Genomic DNA, 19,639 nt, shown 5'->3' on the forward strand with positions numbered 1-19,639 from the left:
CTGGGTCTCACCGTGTTAGCCAGGATGGTCTCGATCTCCTGACCTTGTGATCCGCCCGCCTCGGCCTCCCAAAGTGTTGGGATTACAGGCGTGAGCCACCGCGCCTGGCCCTTTTTTTTGAGACAGAGTCTGGCTCTGTCGCCCAGGCTGGAGTGCAGTGGCCTTAGCTCACTGTGAGCTCTGCTTCCTGGGTTCATGCCTTTCTTCTGCCTCAGCCTCCTGAGTAGCTGGGACTACAGGCACCTGCCAGCACGCCCAGCTAATTTTTTGCATTTTCAGTGGAGATGGGGTTTCACTGTGTTAGTCAGGATGGTTTGGATCTCCTGACCTCGTGATCCACTGGCCTCGGCCTCCCGATCCCTGTGTTGGGATTACAGGCGTGAGCCACCGCGCTGGGCTGACTCACTCTAGTTCACTGTCTAGACTCTCTGTGCCTTTCAGCCTTGGGGTCTCTTCTTGTTGGCCTTTATTTCTATTTTTCTGGTCCTTTTTGTTTATAACCATTTTATCAGTTCTGTGACTTTGGTGTCTCTCAGGATCTATGACAGCCTTTCTCCATATTTCTGCTAAGGCCTGTCTCTTTCGCCCTCCATCCCTCTTTGCCTTTGTCACCTCTATGTGAATAATCCTTCTTTCTATCTGTCGCTCAATCTATGTATGTCTGTCTCTGTCATTCTTTGTGTCTTTCTGTACTTCCGCTTCTTAGCAAGGTTTTTTTTGAAGACAATCTTCCTGTCTCTTGCTTTTGCTCATGTACCTTTTCTGTGGATGGCTAAGGGTTGCCTCTCTCAGTCCATTGTTTAGTAGAACAGCAGCCTTAATCTGCTCGGCACTTCCCATCACCTGGATGTTCTGGGAAGGAAGGGGTCTTGTTCAACAGAAAAAAAAAACAGCAGAAGCAGCAGGGAGGAAGAGCTTATGAATGAATCTCAGAAAAGGTCCAGCTCTTCCTTTTTTTTTTTTTTTCTTTTGAGATGGAGTCTCACTCTGTTGCCCAGGCTGGAGTTTAGTGGCATGATCTCGGCTCACTGTAACCTCTGCCTCCTGGGTTCAAGCGGTTCTCCTGCCTCAGCCTCCTGAGTAGCTGGGATTACAGGCACCTGGCTAATTTTTGTATTTTTAGTAGAGACAGGGTTTCACCATGTTGACCAGGCTGGTCCTGAACTCCTGACCTCAGGTGATCCTCCCACCTTGGCCTCCCAAAGTGCTGGGATTACAGGCGTGAGCCACCGTGCCCAGCCAGAAGGCCAGCTATTCCTTTATCCTCCTGCAGCCTTCTCTCACACGCTCTGCCTCTGCCCTCATTCTTCCACAAAAGCCTGGGCCTGGGAAAACTCTCTACCGGGCACCCAAGTGGGTGCTGGAGTTCCTTCTGTGATTCTGGACTTCAGTGCCATCCTAAGAAGACAGACCTAGCCCTGTGTTCATTCCTCTAAGAATCTGAATTGTCTTTGAAAAGTCAAAAGAGGCCAGGTACGGTGGCTCACGTCTGTAATCCCAGCACTTTGGAAGGCTGAGGTGGGTGGATCACTTGAGTGCAAAAGTTTGAGACCAGCCTGGGCAACATGGCAAAACCTGATCTCTACAAGAAAATACCAAAATTAGCCTGGTGCAGTGGCGTGCACCTGTAGTCCCAGCTACTTGGGAGGCTAAGCTGGGAGGCAGGAGTATTGCTTGAGCCTGGGAGACAGAGATTCCAGTGAGCCAAGATCAAGCCACTACACGCCATCCTGGGCGACAGAACAAAAACTAGTCAAAAAAAAAAAAAAAAAAAAAAAAAAAAAAAAAAAAAAAAAAAAACGAAAAGTCAAAAGATACCAAAAAAAAAAAAAAAAATTAAAAGGATGCAGTAGGACCAGGGTTAAGTAGAAAAACAGGAGTGTGTGCCGGGCGTAGTGGCTCACATCTATAATCCCAGCACTCTGGGATGCCGAGGCGGGTGGATCACTTGAGGTCAGGAGTTCAAGACCAGCCTGGGCAACATGGTGAAACCTCTCCACCAAAAAATACAAAAATTAGCTGGGCTTGGTGGTACATGCCTGTAGTCCCAGCTACTTGGGAGGCTAAGGCAGGAGAATCACTTGAACCCAGGAGGCTGAGGTTGCAGTGAGCTGGAATCGTGCCACTACACTCCAGCCTGGGTGACAGAGTGAGATTCTATCTCATAAAAAAAAAAAGAAAGAAAGAAAAACAGGAGTGTGGCTTTGAGAACCAGAAATATCAGCAACAATTGCTGTGGCCCAGGCTCTGTCTCTTGGAGACTATCACGTCCATCTCTGCCGGTACAGATAGCAACTCCTCTACCTTCCTCCCCTGCCGGAATTTGGTTATAGGTGAGATCTCTTTTCTCTGTCCCTACTCGCCCCATACGAGATCTCTCCGATCCTAGTGGGACTTCACCTTCCCCGATATGTCCCTGGGTTACAGCAAAGAGCTTCTGTCTCCACTGGCAGTTTCTTCCAGCTGCATGCCTCCTGCCACCCTTTACTGATAGATCTGGCTGTACTTCCTGAGTTTATTTGCGGGAAAGGGCACTCATCTGATGACGGATTTCAGTGAACAGAAACCCAGGTTCCCACCCATCCAACATCAGCATTTCTTCTTAGATCCTAGCAAGGGGAAGGGATGTGAGTTAGCTGGAAGAGAAACTGAGATGCTGCTGAGCCAGTCTGGCCCTCACCCCGATGGGGGACTGTGCATGGAAGACCTTCATCTCCTTGTCCCGGCCCCACCACCCCCAGCGAGGGACCCATGGCTTCTCTCTAGTCTTTCAGGCTGAGAGTGGAATTGTACCTGGTGACAGGTCCATTGTCACGACGTGTCCTGGTCCCCCTGGTTTTCTCGTGCCCAGGGCTGGGTGGATGGGGTCGAGACTGCAGGACATCATTGACCAGAATGCGGATCCCCAATATGATGCTCATGACGCCCACAGTCACCAGCCCAATTCCACCCAGGGTGACCAGAGCAAGAGGAACCTGGTGGCGCTGCCGGAATAGCCACAGACTCATCCACCCTAGCGGGACCAGGCGGAAGAGGGCCAGGGTGGCCAAGGAGGCCCAGCTGGTCACACTGAAGGCCAGGGATGGGGCCTGGCGAGACAGCAACAGCAGCTTCCGCAGGTGCAAGCAGGCAGAGTTCAACTCCAGAAGCAGAGACACCATGGAGAAGCCCACATAGCGGCCAGACAGAACAGCGGTGCTGAGGCAGCTCACCACCTGGGAGCCAGGGTCACAGGTCAGAGGACCGCCCATGACCTGCCAGCCATCATGTCCCAATAACCCAGGCCTTAAGAGAGACTTCCACGCATTCTGTGGGACTCCCCAAACACCTGACCTTTATGCTTTTACCTTTATCCTGGGGCCCTGAGGAGCCTTGAATCACCCCTTCCATAGATGAAGCCAGGATTGGCCCAGGGAGGGGCTGTCTCATCCCCTAACACCCCTTTAACTTCCCATTCCTGGGCTCTTTCTTTCTTTCCTTCTTTCCCTCTTTCCCTCTTTTTTTCCTTCTTTCGACAGAGTCTCATGCTGTCACCAGGCTGGAGTGCAGTGGCGTGATCTTGGCTCACTGCAACCTCCGCTTCCCTGGTTCAAGAGATTCTCCTGCCTCAGCTTCCCGAGTAGCTGGGACTACAGGCGTGCGCCACCGCACCCAGCTAAGTTTTGTATTTTTAGTAGAGACAAGGTTTCACTGTATTAGTCAGGATGGTCTCGATCTCCTGACCTCGTGATCCACCTGCCTCGGCCTCCCAAAGTTCTGGGATTACAGGCGTGAGCCACCACACCTGGCCTAGGGCTTTCATACCGCATACCCACACCCTATTCTAGGGCACCCCCTTCTCAGAAAAGCTCCATATTCCACATTTCCGTGATCAACTGCACACCTGTGGGGGGACCCGAACTCCTTAGGCTCACATGGTGGGTGCCCTGGCATGGTGGGTACCCTTGGATGGTGGGTGTCTGGACTCCCCAGCTCTGGCCAGCAGCCACCTCCTCCCCCTAACTCAGCCTAAGACTGGGGAGCCAAGCACCAGCTGGGGGCAGAGACTCTGTGGGAAATGATAGGACAGAAAAATGAAGAGAGGGCGGGGCACGGTGACTCACCCCTGTAACCCCATCACTTTGGGAGGCCAAAGTGGGCGGATCACCTGAGGTCAGAATTTCAAGACCAGCCTGGCCAACATAGAGAAACCCCATCTTTACTAAAAATATAAAAATTACTTGGGTGTGGTGGTGGGTGCCTGTAATCCCAGCTACGTGGGAGGCTGAGGGAGGAGAATTGCTTGAACCCAGGAGGCGAAGGTTGCAGTGAGCCGAGGCCGAACCACTGGACTCCAAATTGGGTGACAGAGTGAGACTCCGTCTCAAAAAAAAGAAGAACGAGGAGAGACTGGGAGGCTCAGGCTGGACAGGGTTCCCCTCCTCCCCTCCTGTCTAGCTTCTCCCCTCAGAGTCTCACCACCAAATGATGACAGAGAAGATCCCAGGTCTTGCCCAAGGTCTGGTTCCACAGCAGGTCAGCTCCGTCTGCCAGGAAGTAACCTGTGGGCATGGGGGTAGGGGTTAGGCTGCTCCAGAGCCTGGGCAGCTTAGAGAGGATTTCCAGCTCCCCCCTCCCCGCCCCGCCCCTCTCCCAGTTCTTAGGTTTCCCTTGATAAAAGCTTCAGGAACGTTTAACCCCCATGGGGGAGGGGAATAGACCTCGAAGGACAGCAGAAGCTGCCCCCCCGCACCCCCGTCGCCCCACCGGCCCAGCCTTCCCTGCAGACTTACCCACAGACACAGCCACCAGCACCAGGGCCCAGCGCGGGTGGCCATGGATGGGGTCGGCGGCCATCTGAGGGTACAGTGACAGGCTGGGGGTATGGAGGGGGAAGGAAGGGGCATGGTTAGCCTCTCCAGGCCCTGACCCCGCTCTCTCTGTGCGCGCCCCCACCCCAGTCTCAGCTCTGGAGACGCCCGCTGGGTCTCCCGGCCTCAGCCTCCCACCCCTCGCCCTCGCCCGGTGTGCCTCGAACTCCCAAGCCCGCACCCGAGCAGCGCCCCGGCCCCCGAGAGCAGGCTGTGCGCCAGGGAGACGCAGAGGTTCCGCCACTGCCAGCGGTCCCGAGCGGCCAATTCCGGCGTGGGCAGCCGCCGCAGACCCCAGTGCAGCCCTCGGAACGCGAGGAAGGAGGCGCCGGCCACCAGGAGCCCCGGGGGCGCCATGGCCCGGCGGCGGTTGGGGGGACGGGGGGTCCAGGTCTGTCCGCTCGGTGCCCGCGCTCTCGGCCGGGACTGGAACCCACTTCCCACTTCCCTGCAGGGCTGGGCCCCCGGCTCCCCTCCCCGCCCCGCCTTGGAGATCGGCAGGAACTTTTCCCCGCTGGTCCACGCCCCGTCCCTCGGCTGCGCGGTGATTGGAGCAGCCCGCGGGGCCACCACCCCCGGAGCCTTGGCCACCGAACGCGTCCCACCCCAGCCAGGGGAGCGGTTCGGAGGCTCCAGACCCTGGAGCTCCGGGGTCCTCCCCAGCTCCAGGCGTCCTGAAGCGCTGGAGTTGCAGACCTGGGTCTCCAGTCTAACCTCACCTGACACTCCCGGGCCCCGCCCACGAACCTTGACCTCCTCCTCCAGGCTCCCGGCGCCTTTCACCTACTGAGCGTCACCACCACCCACTGCCACACCCTGGAAGGCAGAGGCCAGCGCAGCCCACACGTGCCTGCCCAAGTCTGGCCGCCGCCCCCACTTCCCTCCCAGCGTCCATGGTGGGGAGGGGGCGCCCCACTTTCTTGGAGCCACCCCTTCTGCCTCCTGAGGTTTCCAGGCCTTTAACATATCCCAGAAAACCTGTAATTCCAGCAGTTCTGCTCCCCGCCTCCACAACCCCCAGGAGCCCCCATGTTGGAGAAGCGACGCACTGGGCCCCGCCCTGACCCCCAGCATTGTTTTTGGTCCTACAGAGGAGCCTCGTTAGGAAGACGAGGCGAAAGGGAATCACTGGCCGCGGGTCTTGAAAACCGCCCCCCTTCCCCAAGGGCCTGGTACCTGTTGGGTGGGTAGAGTATCTAACAATCCAAGGGCAAGGAAAGGTAACACAGGGTCCCTTCAAGGCTGGGACAGAGTCAGAATAGAGAAACAGACTTGTCCTGCTCTCAGTAGCAGGGCTGTTAGGATTCTAGAACCCTCCAGCCTTAAAAGGAAAAGCCTCCCCCAGCCCCTCACCACTGAAGAGCCCCAGGTTTGCACGGCTTTCCTTCCACCTTACTCCACTCCACACCTCTTCAGCTGGCAGCCAGCCAGCAATTCAGAGCTGTTTGCTGCAGGCTGAGAGGAAGGATTCCAGCTACTTCAAAGAATGAAGTTCATAAACGAAGAGGCGTCCCAACCAAACCTTCTCACCAAAAACCTGAGGTCTTCCCTTCATTCTTCTACCCCCACTTCTCCAAAGGTTTAAATAATAACACCAATCTCTTAAATTATATTTATTATAGGAAAGTAATACACAATTAATGTAGAAAATTTGGAAATTACAGAAAAACTAAAGATGAAAATTTCAGTGACTTTGTTCCACCATCCAAAGATAACCACTAAACATTTTTTAGCATGCCTTCCGTCTTTTTTATCTGCTCTGCGTATACAAGTATACACCCATACTTTAAAAGACAAAATTGAGATCACATAACATGCACTATTTTTACAACCTTTTAATATTCAAGGAGTATTTTTCTTTCAGTCAGATGTTCTTTTACATGACTTTTAATGTCTGTGCAGTACCCCACCATCTGGATGGAGATACAATCATTTCCTTAAGCAAAATCCCCTACTGCAAACTTTCATTACAGCAGAAAAGGAATGAATTCCCAACCAAACCATTGCTTCCCATTTTTCTCCATTGCAAAGCTGGGATGAACATCTTATCACTAACTAAATCCTTAATTATTTTCTTAGGATAAATTCCCAAAGATAGAATTCATAGGTCAAAGGATGTGGAGCTTTTAGGCTACGTGACACATATTACCCAACTGCCATCCAGGAAGCCTGCACCTATGTAGACGATGTATACTCCCACGCGCAATGTATGGCAATGTCATTTCAGTAGTCTCTTTGCCAATATTGGGTCTTATTTTTTTCTGTTATGGTTTGCTAAGGGAAAAATGCTTTCGGCTCTATTTGCCTTTCTTTAATTACTAATGAAGCATACATTTTTTTCATGGTTTTATCCATTCCGCTTTCTTTTATGAATTTCCTGTGTATGTCCTTTCGCAGATGGCTTTTGGTCCTTGAGGCTGCTTATATAAACATTACAGGCTGGGTGGAGATGGAAGTAGGGCGGTGAAGCCACAGGGCACTGCACTATGGTGCCACATCTTGGAGGCAGAAAGCCTAGAGAGAAATGGTGATCAGAGGAGAGGGCTGGAGGCTTGCCGTCGATGGAGGCTGGCTGTCCTCCCTCCTTTCGGGGTGCTCCTGGCCTTTACGGGCTCCTCTGTTGGACGCCCAGGTAGGACCCTGTGCTCTCCAGGGCTGGTCCTTCACTGGTCTCCGCATTCCCAGGCTCCCTTTCCTCACCTCTGCTCCATGATGGGTGAAGATGGCAGAGGCACATGTGAGGGCTGGAGGGAGACGCTGTGGCCAGTGAAGCAAGAAGAAGAAAGGACGGAGGCAGTGTCCAGGAACAGAGTGACCTTTGTTGCAGCCTATGCGTCTATCCCCTCCTCTCTACCAGTGTCCCACTCAGCTCGGCTGCAGAAAGGCAAGGTTCCACAGTCTCCTCTTCTCCACATCCTTGAGTTTTTCACAAGCGGAGGATAAGATACAGCTCCCTGCACATCTCCTCCCACCAAATCGAACAGACACCTTCCTGTAGCCGCTGGGTGAGAATGGATCAGGGCTGGAGGGGGCAGGTTTACACTGCCTGACATCCAGAAGGAGGTCACATCCCACAACTCACCTCCCCTGCTTGCTGCAGGGGAGAATTTCCTGTCTGCACAGGCCTGAGCTGGGGATCACATACCACCTTGGAAAGCAAAGTGAGGCAAGAAACAGGGCAGCGGCAGTTGGAATCCCACCAAGGGGCTGCTGTCCTGCTTTGGATGTCAGGGGAAGCCTTGGGCCACCCTTGCATGGGGGCACATCGTGGAGAGGCGAGCTCTTACTAGCTCCTTGCATTGGTCTAACTCTAACCCCCTCCTCCAGCTTCCCATTACCCCGCCCAGCTCCTGGGTGATGGTGTCAGGGATGGGGGAGGGACAACAGCTTATGTGAAAAGGTGTTGTGTTCCCACCCACAGCGGCGGGAGAGCCCAGGTTCTGAGTTGACTAAGTGGGCTTCTGACTCCCTCATGTACACTCATCTGTCTGGCTGCCTGTCCCACAGGTGGAGAAACTGAGACAGGAGGTCTAAGGGTCTCAGACACAGGTAAGTGGCCAGCAATCGAGAGGCTGGGCCAGCCTAAGGAAATGCAGGGAAAAATAAGAGCAGAAGGATGACTCCTCACACCCGGGTTTTAGTGTCACTTTTCCTTGAAGAGTGACCTTACTTTCGGACCTCATCGGGAAAGGCCAGTGGGGAAGAATGAGAGATACGGAAGGAGGGTCAAGAAGGAAGTCGGGGAGACTGACTGTTCTCTCCACTTCTTCCCACTGTCACACAAAGACCAACTAACCTTGGGTTGTTTGAGCCTTCTACTCCTCAATTCAGCCAGTGTCTCTAATCTAAAACCGCTCCTTGCTGGGCCAATCTGGGCAAAGGCTCTCCAGCTTTCCCAAAACGTATCATCAACCCTGCTGTTCGGACCTTCCCAGCCCGTTTCTGTCACCTTCCAGATGACGGGGAAAGCAGCTCCTCCTCCTCCTCGAAGCCAGGGGCAGAGGGCAACAGTTCTTCAACTGGCAGCTTTAGCTGGGTCAGGACATAAAGCTTGCCACTGAAGAACTACTGCGGCTCAGCCAGGTGAGGGTGTGAGAGGAACAGGCTCCTAGGGGAAAGGGAGGGAAAATGGGAAAGATCTGAGCAGGGCATGTTGCTGCAATGCTGACCCACTCACTGGCCATCAGGGTCCTGCCCCAGTAGACCTTTGAGATTCTAATGAAGGGTTGTAGCTCTGACTTGGGCCTGCAGAAGCTGTTAGCTTCAGTGAGCAGCAAGAGGCAGCTGTAAACAGCCTTCTCTTACTCTTCTTTCCAGAACTGGAGTCTAGAGAAACCCAGTCCTGCTCTCACCCACCCCTGCCCTAGCAGCCCCCGGGGGCCCAGCCTCCTCAGCATTCAGACAGGGCAGAGCCCGAGACCTTGGACACACCCCACCAGCACGCAGGTACTAGAAGTGTGGTACCTCAGGTCCAGAAATATGAGTTCAGGCATCAGCCCAAATGACTTGTTCCCAGGGAGTTCAGCTGGAAGGAGAGTTCTGGGGGCCTGGATTGGGGAAGAGTGAGGAAGGGAGGAGGCCTAGCGTTGGAAAGAAGGTCAGCAGAGGCCCCGGGGCTGTGAGGAGCAGACAGGGGACCACAGGCTGGAGAGGAGGGAGGTATGGGCAGGGTGGCTGGGGCTGTGAGGGGCGGGCAGGGGACCACAGGCTGGAGGGAGGGAGGTATGAGCAGGGTGGCTGGGCAGCTTCCCCAGGACTCTCAGATGCCAGGCATTCCGCTTGCGCATTCCGGGTACATCTGGTATGAATTCCAGGCTGTCTGCCGGCCCCTCCATGTCTGAACTTTGTTCCAAGTTCTAAGCCCCGCCCCCACAGTTTCAACGCATGAATCAGCAGGAAAAGCCGGGCCCTGCAGCATGGCCCAGGGAGGGGGCTGGGGGCGTGGCAGGCTCGGGGGATGTGAGCTGGGGAGGGCGGGTCTGCGCTGACACTCAGTCCAAGGGCATGGCCCACGCCAGGCTGAGGGGCCAAGGCGGGCTTGCCTTGGAATTTCTATACACAGAGGGTAAGAAAGATTGGGGGATACGGGGAGCGGTTCAAATTCCGAAACCCTCTTGGGAGGCATGAACTTTGTGTATCTTCCTTCCCCTGGGTGACCAGTCCAACTCCGTCCGACCTTCCTCTGTCTGAGATAGCTCTGTTCAACTCAGAGGACTCAGCAGCTGCTGAGAGTCTATGCCAAGCAGGTGCCCTTGGCTGCAGGGCGGGGTGGGCCCAGGGCACTGACCCTCTGACCAGCTGCTCCATCAACCCTCTGGCACTCTGACAGCTCCTAGCCCAGTCTGACAGCCAGGATGACAGGCCAAAGGAGTTGGAGGCTGGAACCAGGGCCGGAGGGAGGTGGGGGCGACAGCCTCGCCGGACGCCATGGGGAGGGGCCAAGAGTTGGCCGGGAGGTGGGGAGAGAGGGAGCCCAGTGATGACTAACCCAGGCGCCCCACCCAGCCAGCCGGCTTCCCAGGCAGTCAGGGCCAGGCCTGGGCTAGGGGCCTCACAACCGGACAGGCTGGGGGGAGGTGCAGAGGTGACCTTCTCTCGGCCCAAGACGGCCAGTTAGTCTGGGGAGGGGGGGGGGTTAGAGTTTCCAGGCCCTCCTCTGGCCCTCTTTCCCCCGCCCAACCGCAGTGAAACCCTAACCTTTGGGTTGCATAAGGCCCCGGCACCGCCGCCCCCTACTCCTCTCCCCTCCCCCCTTACATAACATCCCCTGGAGGGAACGAGAGGAGGGGCCGGCCCGCCCAGCGACCCCTTCCCTGCCAGGGCGCTGAACTGGCTCTGACCCAGTGAACGCCGACAGAGGCAAAGCACCTCCCCGCCGCCCGCTCGGGGGGTCCAGAACCTCCCCAGGCTAGATGGCCGACCCCTGTATCCTCAGACCGGGGGCCACCGGGTGAGCCGCCCCCGGCCCTCCGGCCCCTCGGCTCCCCCCACCCCGCCACTCCGCCAGCCCTTCCGCCACGACTCCTGTCCCGGACTCTTTCCTCAGAGCTTCTGACACACTAACCCGGCCAGTCCAGGCCCCTCTTCCCGAAGCGCCCCTGCCCCCGCCGCCCCCTCTCTCCTCCCCGGAAGGGCAGGGTGTGGCCGCCCGGACCCCACTTTCACCCTCCATCCCGTTACCGCGGCTCCCCGCTGCGTGACCGGGTGGCCAGCTCACACCCACCTGGTGCTGGGTGTGGGGGTTGCTGCGCAGAGGGGAGCAAATCACTGCGTCCTCTCCCCACGGCCGGCGGCGCTGTCTCTTCTCGGCGCCCAGCACACACCGGCTCCAGGCTCCGATCAGCTGGCGGCGTCGTGACGCACGAGCTGCGAATGCACCGCCCGGGGCCAATCACCGCCCACTGCTGGGCAACGTGGCCACGCCCACCCGGGGGCGCCGGGGCCTCGCCCTGGTCCCGCCTCTCCAGGCGCCCTGGCTCTGATTGGCAAGGAGACCACCCTTTTGCCGGGCGGTATTGCACCAAGCCACGCCCACCCACTCACAAGCCGGCCAATAGACGGAAAGGCGTGGCCCAGCCCTTCGCGTCAGCGACCCGCTTAGAAAAGCGCTACGTCAAACGAGAGTCCTAAAGAGCAGGCGAAAGTCACGGCGTCTGCGTTTGCAATGCACGCTGGTCCGTGTAGTTCTCAGCCCCATACCCTCCTTCCCAGAACCCAGTGCGCTCTGTGAGTTGGCATTTTTAAACTGAGCTCGGAATCCGGCCCAGGGAAGTCCTTAGAGGGCGACAGCCCCTCCTTGTTGGAGCTGTGAGTGCTTCTTTTAGACATCTCCCAAACTGACTCGCCGGCCTCGGCGTGAGACTATAGCTCTTTAAGGAAAGGTGGCGCGGACCAAGGCGCAGGAGTGGACAGAGCATCAGCCCCCAGGGTAGCAGAGGCTGCCGTTGGAGAGCTCTCGAGGGCTTTTGGAGGAGGGAGGATGCTCACCTCGCCCAGCCCGGCTTTCACTGGAGAGACCCAGCCCACTCCTCCTGGGGGCCCTTCCTAACCAGAGGAGGCTTTTTTCTTGGATGTCTCTTCCCAGTCCCAGAAGAGCCCCCAGAGCCTCCCAAGAGGTAGCTTTCTAACAAAAGATTCATAGCACAGTCCTCACCTTAGGGTACAGGGAGGGCTTCTGGTCAGAAATTAGGGGATGGGCCATGCCAAAGTGCAAATGGTCAGCAATCGCATCCTCAGATTAAACCTCATTCAGTCCCGCCCTCCAAAGCTCTTCACTGACTCAGGCCTACTTAGGGAAGAGATTTCGAGGGTGGAGACCAATGAGCAGACTGCTCCTTCCCCAGGGGCCAATCAGAGTCTAGATGAGCGGGGGATGGGCAAAAACTGAACTGAACCCAATGACTTGGCAAAAGCTGTTGGTCGGCTTTTTTAAAGGGGCAAGCCTACCCCACCTTATCACTCCGCGCAAGCCCCAGAAAGAGGAACGTGTGGACTGAAATCCATGCCTTTTCCTTCAGCTCCAAATAAGGGCTGAGAGTAACTGAGCAGGAGAGACGAGCCTGGAGGGCGAGATCCTTCCCTCTGTTAAATACGCTCTCCATCAGGTAATTGATAAGGTTCCTTGGAGCTCCAGAACTCTGAGCCTGTGTTCAGGACATTGCGCCTTTAAGGAAACTTCCTGCCTTGCGCCCCAGTAACAGCTGATTGTTGGAAAGTGTGACCTCAGGGGACGAATCAGCTGTTACCACATCCTCCTCCTTGCTTACCCTCCTCCATCCCCCATCCACCCCCTTGGGTGGTGAAGGAAAGAACATGGGGGATGTGATTGTATGATCTTTCTTTTCCCCCATCACGCCAAGACTGTCTCCCCCCAACCCCACCCCGAACCCCGCTCTACTCCTTAGTTCTTCAGAGGCTCTGGGCTTGGAAAGAGGTATTTCCTGTTAGCAGAGTCAATTCAGACTCTCTGGTCTAGATCCTCCCTGGTCTAGCGGGAGGCCAGTATTGGGGAGGTCCAGAATGGTGGCTGGCACCGGGGAGGGTATAGTGAACCCGAGGACCAAGCCTGGGGAGGAGGAATGGCCAAGCCTGGGGAGGAGGAATGGCTATGGGAAGCAAACTTGCGGTTCAGAACGCTGCTTCCCAGGCCAGCCGCCCCCTACTTCCTACTCAAGTTGCCCTATTCCTCCGAGGACAGGCTTGCCTGCTGATGGGATCCTCCTGGTTTTGCCCATGTACTCCACTTATTTTATTTATTTTTTTATTTAGAGACGGAGTCTCGCTCTGTCGCCCAGGCTGAAATGGAATGGCGCAATCTCGGCTCACTGCAAGCTCCACCTCCCGGGTTCACGCCATTCTCCTGCCTCAGTCTCCCAAGTAGCTGGGCCTACAGGCGCCCGCCACCACGCTCGGCTAATTTTTTTGTATTTTTAGTAGAGACAGGGTTTCACCGTGTTAGCGAGGATGGTCTCGATCTCTTGACCTCGTGATCCGCCCGTCTCGGCCTTCCAAAGTGCTGGGATTACAGGCGTGAGCCACCGCGCCTGGCCTATTTTATTTATTATTATTATTATTATTATTATTATTATCATTTTTGAGACGGAGTCTCGTTCTGTTGCCCAGGCTGGAGTGCAGTGACGCTATCTTGGCTCACTGCAACCTCCACCTCCCGGGTTCAAGCGATTCTCCTCCTTCAGCCTCCTGAGTAGCTGGGACTACAGGCACGCACCATGATTCCCGGCTAATTTTTGTATTTTTAGTAGAGATAGGGTTTCACCATGTTGGCCAGGCTGGTCTCGAACTCCTGACCTCAGGTGATCCACCTGCCTTAGCCTCCCAAAGTGCTGGGATTACAGGTGTGAGCCACTGTGCCCTGCCACATTCACTCTACTTGTAACTCTTCTCAGCTGCCACCTGGTCCCTGGGCCGCTCCATTTTTGGCTTTCAGCAGTGCCCTGCCCACATGGCCACCCCCGACAGCAAGGGTCCTAATTGCTCAAGGGCTGCAGGTGGGACACGTTGGCCCCAAAAGCCAGCATCTTTGGCTGGGAAGTGCTGTAGGGAATACCCAGGTAAATATTTTGCCCTAGAAAGAAAATAAAAAAATAAAAAAATAAAAATATTTTGCCCTGATCCTGAGTTGAGAGTCAGGGTCACTCCAGGACAAGCTTAGTGTGAAGTCCTAGGACTGACTTAGCAAGGCAGGGAGAAATTGAGCAGGGCCCTGGCCAAACGTGGAAGAAAACGAAGCCTCACCAGCGGCCCTTGTTCTCCATTATCCTGAGCATAGAAATCCCATCCCTTTCCCGCTCACGGCCCTTGGGGTGACCCTTTTCCATTTTGTTCTGAACACTGACCCCACCCCCAAGGCGAGAAGCACAGGCTTCCAGTCCAGGGTTTCTTCACCTCAGCACCCACTGGCATTTGAAGTAGAACAATTTCTTGTGGGAGGGCTACTGGATGCACAGTACAACATCTACGTGGTCCCTGGCCTCTGTCCTAGATGTCAGTGGCAACACTCACCCACCCCAAGCTCCCAGTTTTGACAGCCAAAAGTATCTCCAGACGTTACCAACTGTCTCCTAGGGGCCAAAATCTCCAGCTGAGAACTACTGAGTTAGACACACTTAGATTCAAATTCCAGCTCTTACTAGCTGTGAAATTGTTACAGATAATTTCCCCTCATCTACAACATATGGTGAATAAGGAATTCAAGGTTTGTTGTAGGGATTTCAACAATTTTAAAATTTTTTTAAAATTCAAAATTTGGCCAGGCACAGTGGCTCATACCTGTAATCCCAGCACTTTGGGAGGCCAAAGCAGGTGGATCACTATGAGCCCAGGAGTTCAAGACCAGCCTGGGCAACATGGCAAGACCCTGTCTCTTAAAAAAAAAATAAAAAATAAATGGCCCAGCGAGGTGGCTCACACCTGTAATCGTAGCACTTTGGGAGGCTGAGGCAGGCAGACTGCTTGAGCTCAGGAGTTTGAGACCAGCCTGGGCAACATGGTGAAACCCTAGCTCTACCCAAAATGCGAAAAATTAGCCAGGTGTGGTGGTGCACATCTGTGGTCCCAGCTACTCAGGAGGCTGAGGCAGAGGTTGCAGTGAGCCAAGATAGCGCCAATGCACTCCAGCCTAGGTGACAGAATGTGACTGCATCTCGAAAAAAAAGAAAAAAGATGAAAAACAAATTTAATTAGAAAACACCTAGCATAGTACCTGCCACACTGGTCCGCAGTTGGTGCACTAAATGGTGGAGCTTCCTTTACTTTTCTCCCTGCCAGATTAGCAAGAACTGGCCGCACTCAACATGGGCTGACTGCTGGGGCAGCTGCAGCCTCTGTCCCTGACTATCCAAGATATGACCTCCTGGAAACCCAGTACTGAGGTTGGCCAAGGGGAATGGCTAATGTGGTCTGAGATTCCCCAAAGCCCAAAGGTGCTTGCATTGGGATTCAGGGAAAACTCTTACCGGGGGCAGTGAGAGGGAAATTCGGAAGAGAAGAAAGCTGTTACAGACTTTACTTCTGAAGATGTAGCCTGAAGTTCGCTGCATCAGAATTACCTGGGGTACTTTTTTTTTTTTTGAGACGGAGTCTTGCTCTGTCGCCAGGGCTGGAGTGCAGTGACTGGATCTCAGCTCACTGCAAGCTCCGCCTCCCGGGTTCCCGCCATTCTCCTGCCTCAGCCTCCCGAGTAGCTGGGACTACAGGCGCCCACCACCTCGCCCGCTAGTTTTTTGTATTTTTTAGTAGAGACGGAGTTTCACCGTGTTAGCCAGGATGGTCTCGATCTCCTGACCTCGTGATCCACCCGTCTCGGCCTCCCAAAGTGCTGGGATTACAGGCTTGAGCCACTGCGCCTGGCCTACCTGGGGTACTCGTTAAAAATTTAGATGCCTGGGTCTCACTCCAGACTACTGAATTAGAATTATGCCCTAAAGGGCCAGGCACGGTGGCTGGCACCTGTAATTCCAGCACTTTGGGAGGCCGAGGCAGGTGGATCATCTGAGGTCAGGAATTCAAGACCAGCCTGGTCAACATGTGAAACCCCGTCTCCACTAAAAATACCAAAGTTAGCCAGGCGCCTGTAATCCCAGGCTGAGGCAGGAGAATTACTTGAACCTGGGAGGCGGAGCTTGCCGTGAGCCAAGATAGTGCAATTGCACTCCAGCCTGGGCAACAGAGTGAGACTCCGTCCCAAAAAAAAAAAAAAAGAATTACGCTCTAAAGTTTGAAAACTACTGCCCTAGGGCTCAGATCGGGCCAGAGTTTGATGCCCCAGGAATCCCAGTGCACCAGTTCCCAATATTGCAAGGATATCTCTATTCTAGGGAGGAAAGGAGAATTTCAAGAGGTAAAATCAGGTACACGCAAGGTCACTGCTGCAGTGTAACCCCAGTACCGCTAGAGGGCAGGGCATACACAGACTTGCAGACAGAAAAAGTAGTGCCTGCTAAATCTAGGTAAACTGAGACCAGGCAAAGAACAGGTGGACCCAGCCAGCTCTATTGGTACTAAGAAGCAAGCACCGCCGGGCGCGGTGGCTCAAGCCTGTAATCCCAGCACTTTGGGAGGCCGAGACGGGCGGATCACGAGGTCAGGAGATCGAGACCATCCTGGCTAACACGGTGAAACCCCGTCTCTACTAAAAATACAAAAAACTAGCCGGGCGAGGTGGCGGGCGCCTGCAGTCCCAGCTACTCGGGAGGCTGAGGCAGGAGAATGGCGTAAACCCGGGAGGCGGAGCTTGCAGTGAGCTGAGATCCGGCCACAGCACTCCAGCCACAACACTCCAGCCCGGGCGACAAAGCAAGACTCCGTCTCAAAAAAAAAAAAAAAAAAAAGAAGCAAGCACCACCTCCTGACCATCAAAACATATTCTCTGATTTCAGGTATTTATATCAAAGTTGGGGCTGGGCACTGCGGCTCACGACTGTAATCCCAGCTCTACTAAAAATATAAAACTTAGCTGGGCGTGGTGGCAGGCACCTGTAATCCCAGCTACTTGGGAGGCTGTGGCAAGAGAATCACTTGAACCTGGGGGGTGGAGGTTGCAGTGAGCTGAGATCACTCCACTGCACTCTGCTCTGTTGCCCAGCTAGAGTGCAATGGTGCAATCTCGGCTCACTGCAACCTCCGCCTCCCGGGTTCAAGCAGCTCTCCTGACTCAGACTCCCAAGTAGCTGGGATTACAGGCATCTGCTATCATGCCCGGCTAATTTTTGTACTTTTGTAGAGATGGGGTTTCACTATGTTGTCCAGGCTGGGCTCGAACTCCTAACCTCAGGTGATCTGCCCACCTCAGCCTCCCAAAGTGCTAGGATTACAGACATGAGCCATCACGCCCAGCCAAGAACACTGGTATTAGAATCAGACAGGCTTGGATGTGAATTCTGGCTCTATTGCTTCTTAGCTTCTTACATGACCTTGAGCAAGTTACTTCAGGTAGTCAGTTAGCTTCCTTATCCTAAAATGGGCATAAAAATATCTTCTTAAGGTGGGCATGATGGCTCACGCCTGTAATCCCATCACTTTGGGAGGCCAAGGCAGGCAGATCACCTGAGGTCGGAAGTTCGAGACCAGCCTGACCAACATGGAGAAACCCCATCTCTACTAAAAAAAAATGCAAAAAAATTAGCCAGGCATGGTGGAGCATGCCTGTAATCTCAGCTACTTAGGAGGCTGAGGCAGGAAAATCGCTTGAACCCGGGAGGCGGAGGTAGTGGTGAGCCAAGATGGCGCTATTGCACTCCAGCCTGGGCAAAAAGAGCGAAACTTCATCTTAAAAAAAAAAAAAAAAAAAAAAAAATTAGCTGGGCATGGTGACACTGCCTGTAGTCCCAGCTACTTGGGAGGCTAAGGTGGGAGGATCACCTGAGCCTGGGGAGGTCGAGGCTGCAATCAGCTGTGATCAAATCACTGCACTGCAGCCTGGGTGACAGAGTGAGACCCTGTGTCAAAAAAAAAAATTAAAAAATTGGCCAGGCACTGTGGCTCCCTGTATCCTAGCACTTTGGGAGGCCGAAATGGGCAGATTGCTTGAGCCCACGTGTTCAAGACCAGCCTGGGAAACATGGCAAAACCCTGCCGCTACAAAAATACAAAAAGTTAGCTGGATGTGGTGGCATGTACCTGTAGTCCCAGCTACTCAGGAGGCTGAGGTGGGAAGTTCACCTGAGCCTGGAAGGTCGAGGCTGTAGGGAGCTGAGATCACACTACAGCCCTCTAGCCTGAGCAACAGAGTGAGACTCTGTCTTAAAAAAAAACAAAAAATCTTCTTAAAAGGGTGGCGAGGGTTACACAAAACAGGGTATGCAAAATGCTTAACAGGTGACTAGCTCCTGTTCATGCTCCACACGTTAGTTGTAAGTTATTACTGCCCAAGGTCATATGACCAAGCACATGAGAGGTTCCAGCTGCCCTTCAAGAAAGAGGAGACAGATGAAATCAGATCATGGCTGAGGCATTCCTGTTTTCTCTCTCTCTTTTTTTTTTTTGGGAGAGGGATCCTCCCTCTGTCGCCCAGGTTAGAGTGCACTGGCATGCGATCTTGGCTCACTGCAACCTCTGCCTCCTGGGTTCAAGTGATTCTCCTGCCTCAGCCTCCCAAGTAGCTGGGATTATAGGTGCCTGCCACCACACCTGGTTAATTTTTATATTTTAGTAGAGACGGGGTTTCTCCATGTTGGTCAGGCTGGTCTCAAACTCCTGACTTCGGGTGATCTGCCAACCTCGGCCTCCCAAAGTGCTGGGTTATAGGCATGAGCCACTGCACCTGGCCCTCCTATTTTCTCTCCTATCAGGCCTAGTTTTCTTTTTTCTTTTCTTTCCTTTTCTTTTTTTTTTTTTTTGAGACGGAGCCTCGCTCTGCCACCCAGGCTGGAGTGCAGTGGCATGATCTCAGCTCACTGCAACCTCTGCCTCCAGGGTTCAAGCAATTCTCCTGCCTCAGCCTCCTGAGTGGCTGGGTTTCCAGGCGCCTGCTGCCACACCCAGCTAATTTTTTTGTATTTTTAGTAGAGACGGGATTTCCCCAAGTTGGCCGGGCTGGTCTTGAACTCCTGACCTTGTGATTCACCCGCCTCGGCCTCCCAAAGTGCTGGGATTACAGGCGTGAGCCACCGTGCCCGGCCAAGGCCTAGTTTTCCTAAGCGCCTTTATGGGACCGTCACACCTGTACACCAAGCTCCTTCAAGAGGCAAACTCTGTCCGGGCGGTGGCTGAAGCCTGTAATCGGGTCACTTTGGGAGGCCGAGATGGGCGGATCACAAGGTCAGGAGATCGAGACCATCCTGGCTAACACGGTGAAACCCTGTCTCCGCTAAAAAATACAAAAAACTAGCTGGGCAAGGCGGCGGGCGCCTGTAGTCCCAGCTACTCGGGAGGCTGAGGGAAGCTGAGGCAGGAGAAGGGCGTACACCAGGGAGGCGGAGCTTGCAGTGAGCTGAGATCCGGCCACTGCACTCCAGTCTGGGCAACAGAGCCAGACTCCGTCTCAAAAAAAAAAAAAAAAAAAGAGGCAAACTCTCTCCTAAGAGGGAGACAAAAGAAACAGGGCCAGTGCTTTCACTGTAGACAATGGTCTGTCTGTCCTGCAGATGAGTCAGAACTAAGACCCCTTGAAGGAATCACGTCGTTTTGGCGCCAGCTGCCTGGTTTCTATTCCCTATCCTGTGCCGCACCCTTCCCCCAGCCATCTGGAAGGCTCTGACCACAGCTGGCAGGCTCTGTGGTACCGCAAAGGCCAATCTTCAACAGGAAGTCTTGGGGGAACATTTCTTCCC

General features: G+C 54.3%; 1 protein-coding gene and 1 long non-coding RNA gene across 2 annotated transcripts; both read right to left on the reverse strand.

Annotated features, from left to right (window-relative positions):
- Window positions 1-2,343: 2,343 nt before the first annotated feature.
- Window positions 2,344-5,323, reverse strand: TLCD2 (TLC domain containing 2). Its single transcript, XM_023184591.1, has 4 exons — window positions 5,032-5,323; window positions 4,773-4,855; window positions 4,459-4,541; window positions 2,344-3,215 (listed from the first exon to the last, which is right to left on the reverse strand). Exons 1-4 carry the CDS (start codon window positions 5,205-5,207, stop codon window positions 2,763-2,765), a joined length of 795 nt encoding a protein of 264 aa, XP_023040359.1. The 5' UTR covers window positions 5,208-5,323; the 3' UTR covers window positions 2,344-2,762.
- A 1,127-nt stretch (window positions 5,324-6,450) lies between these two features.
- On the reverse strand, window positions 6,451-12,141 carry LOC111521294. The gene is made up of 4 exons (XR_002724911.1): window positions 12,004-12,141; window positions 11,074-11,216; window positions 9,315-9,397; window positions 6,451-8,958 (listed from the first exon to the last, which is right to left on the reverse strand). It is a non-coding gene; the product is annotated as an uncharacterized LOC111521294 (long non-coding RNA).
- Window positions 12,142-19,639: the final 7,498 nt, after the last annotated feature.

This window comes from Piliocolobus tephrosceles, chromosome 16 (assembly GCF_002776525.5).
Source record: "Piliocolobus tephrosceles isolate RC106 chromosome 16, ASM277652v3, whole genome shotgun sequence".
NCBI lineage: Eukaryota > Metazoa > Chordata > Mammalia > Primates > Cercopithecidae > Piliocolobus > Piliocolobus tephrosceles.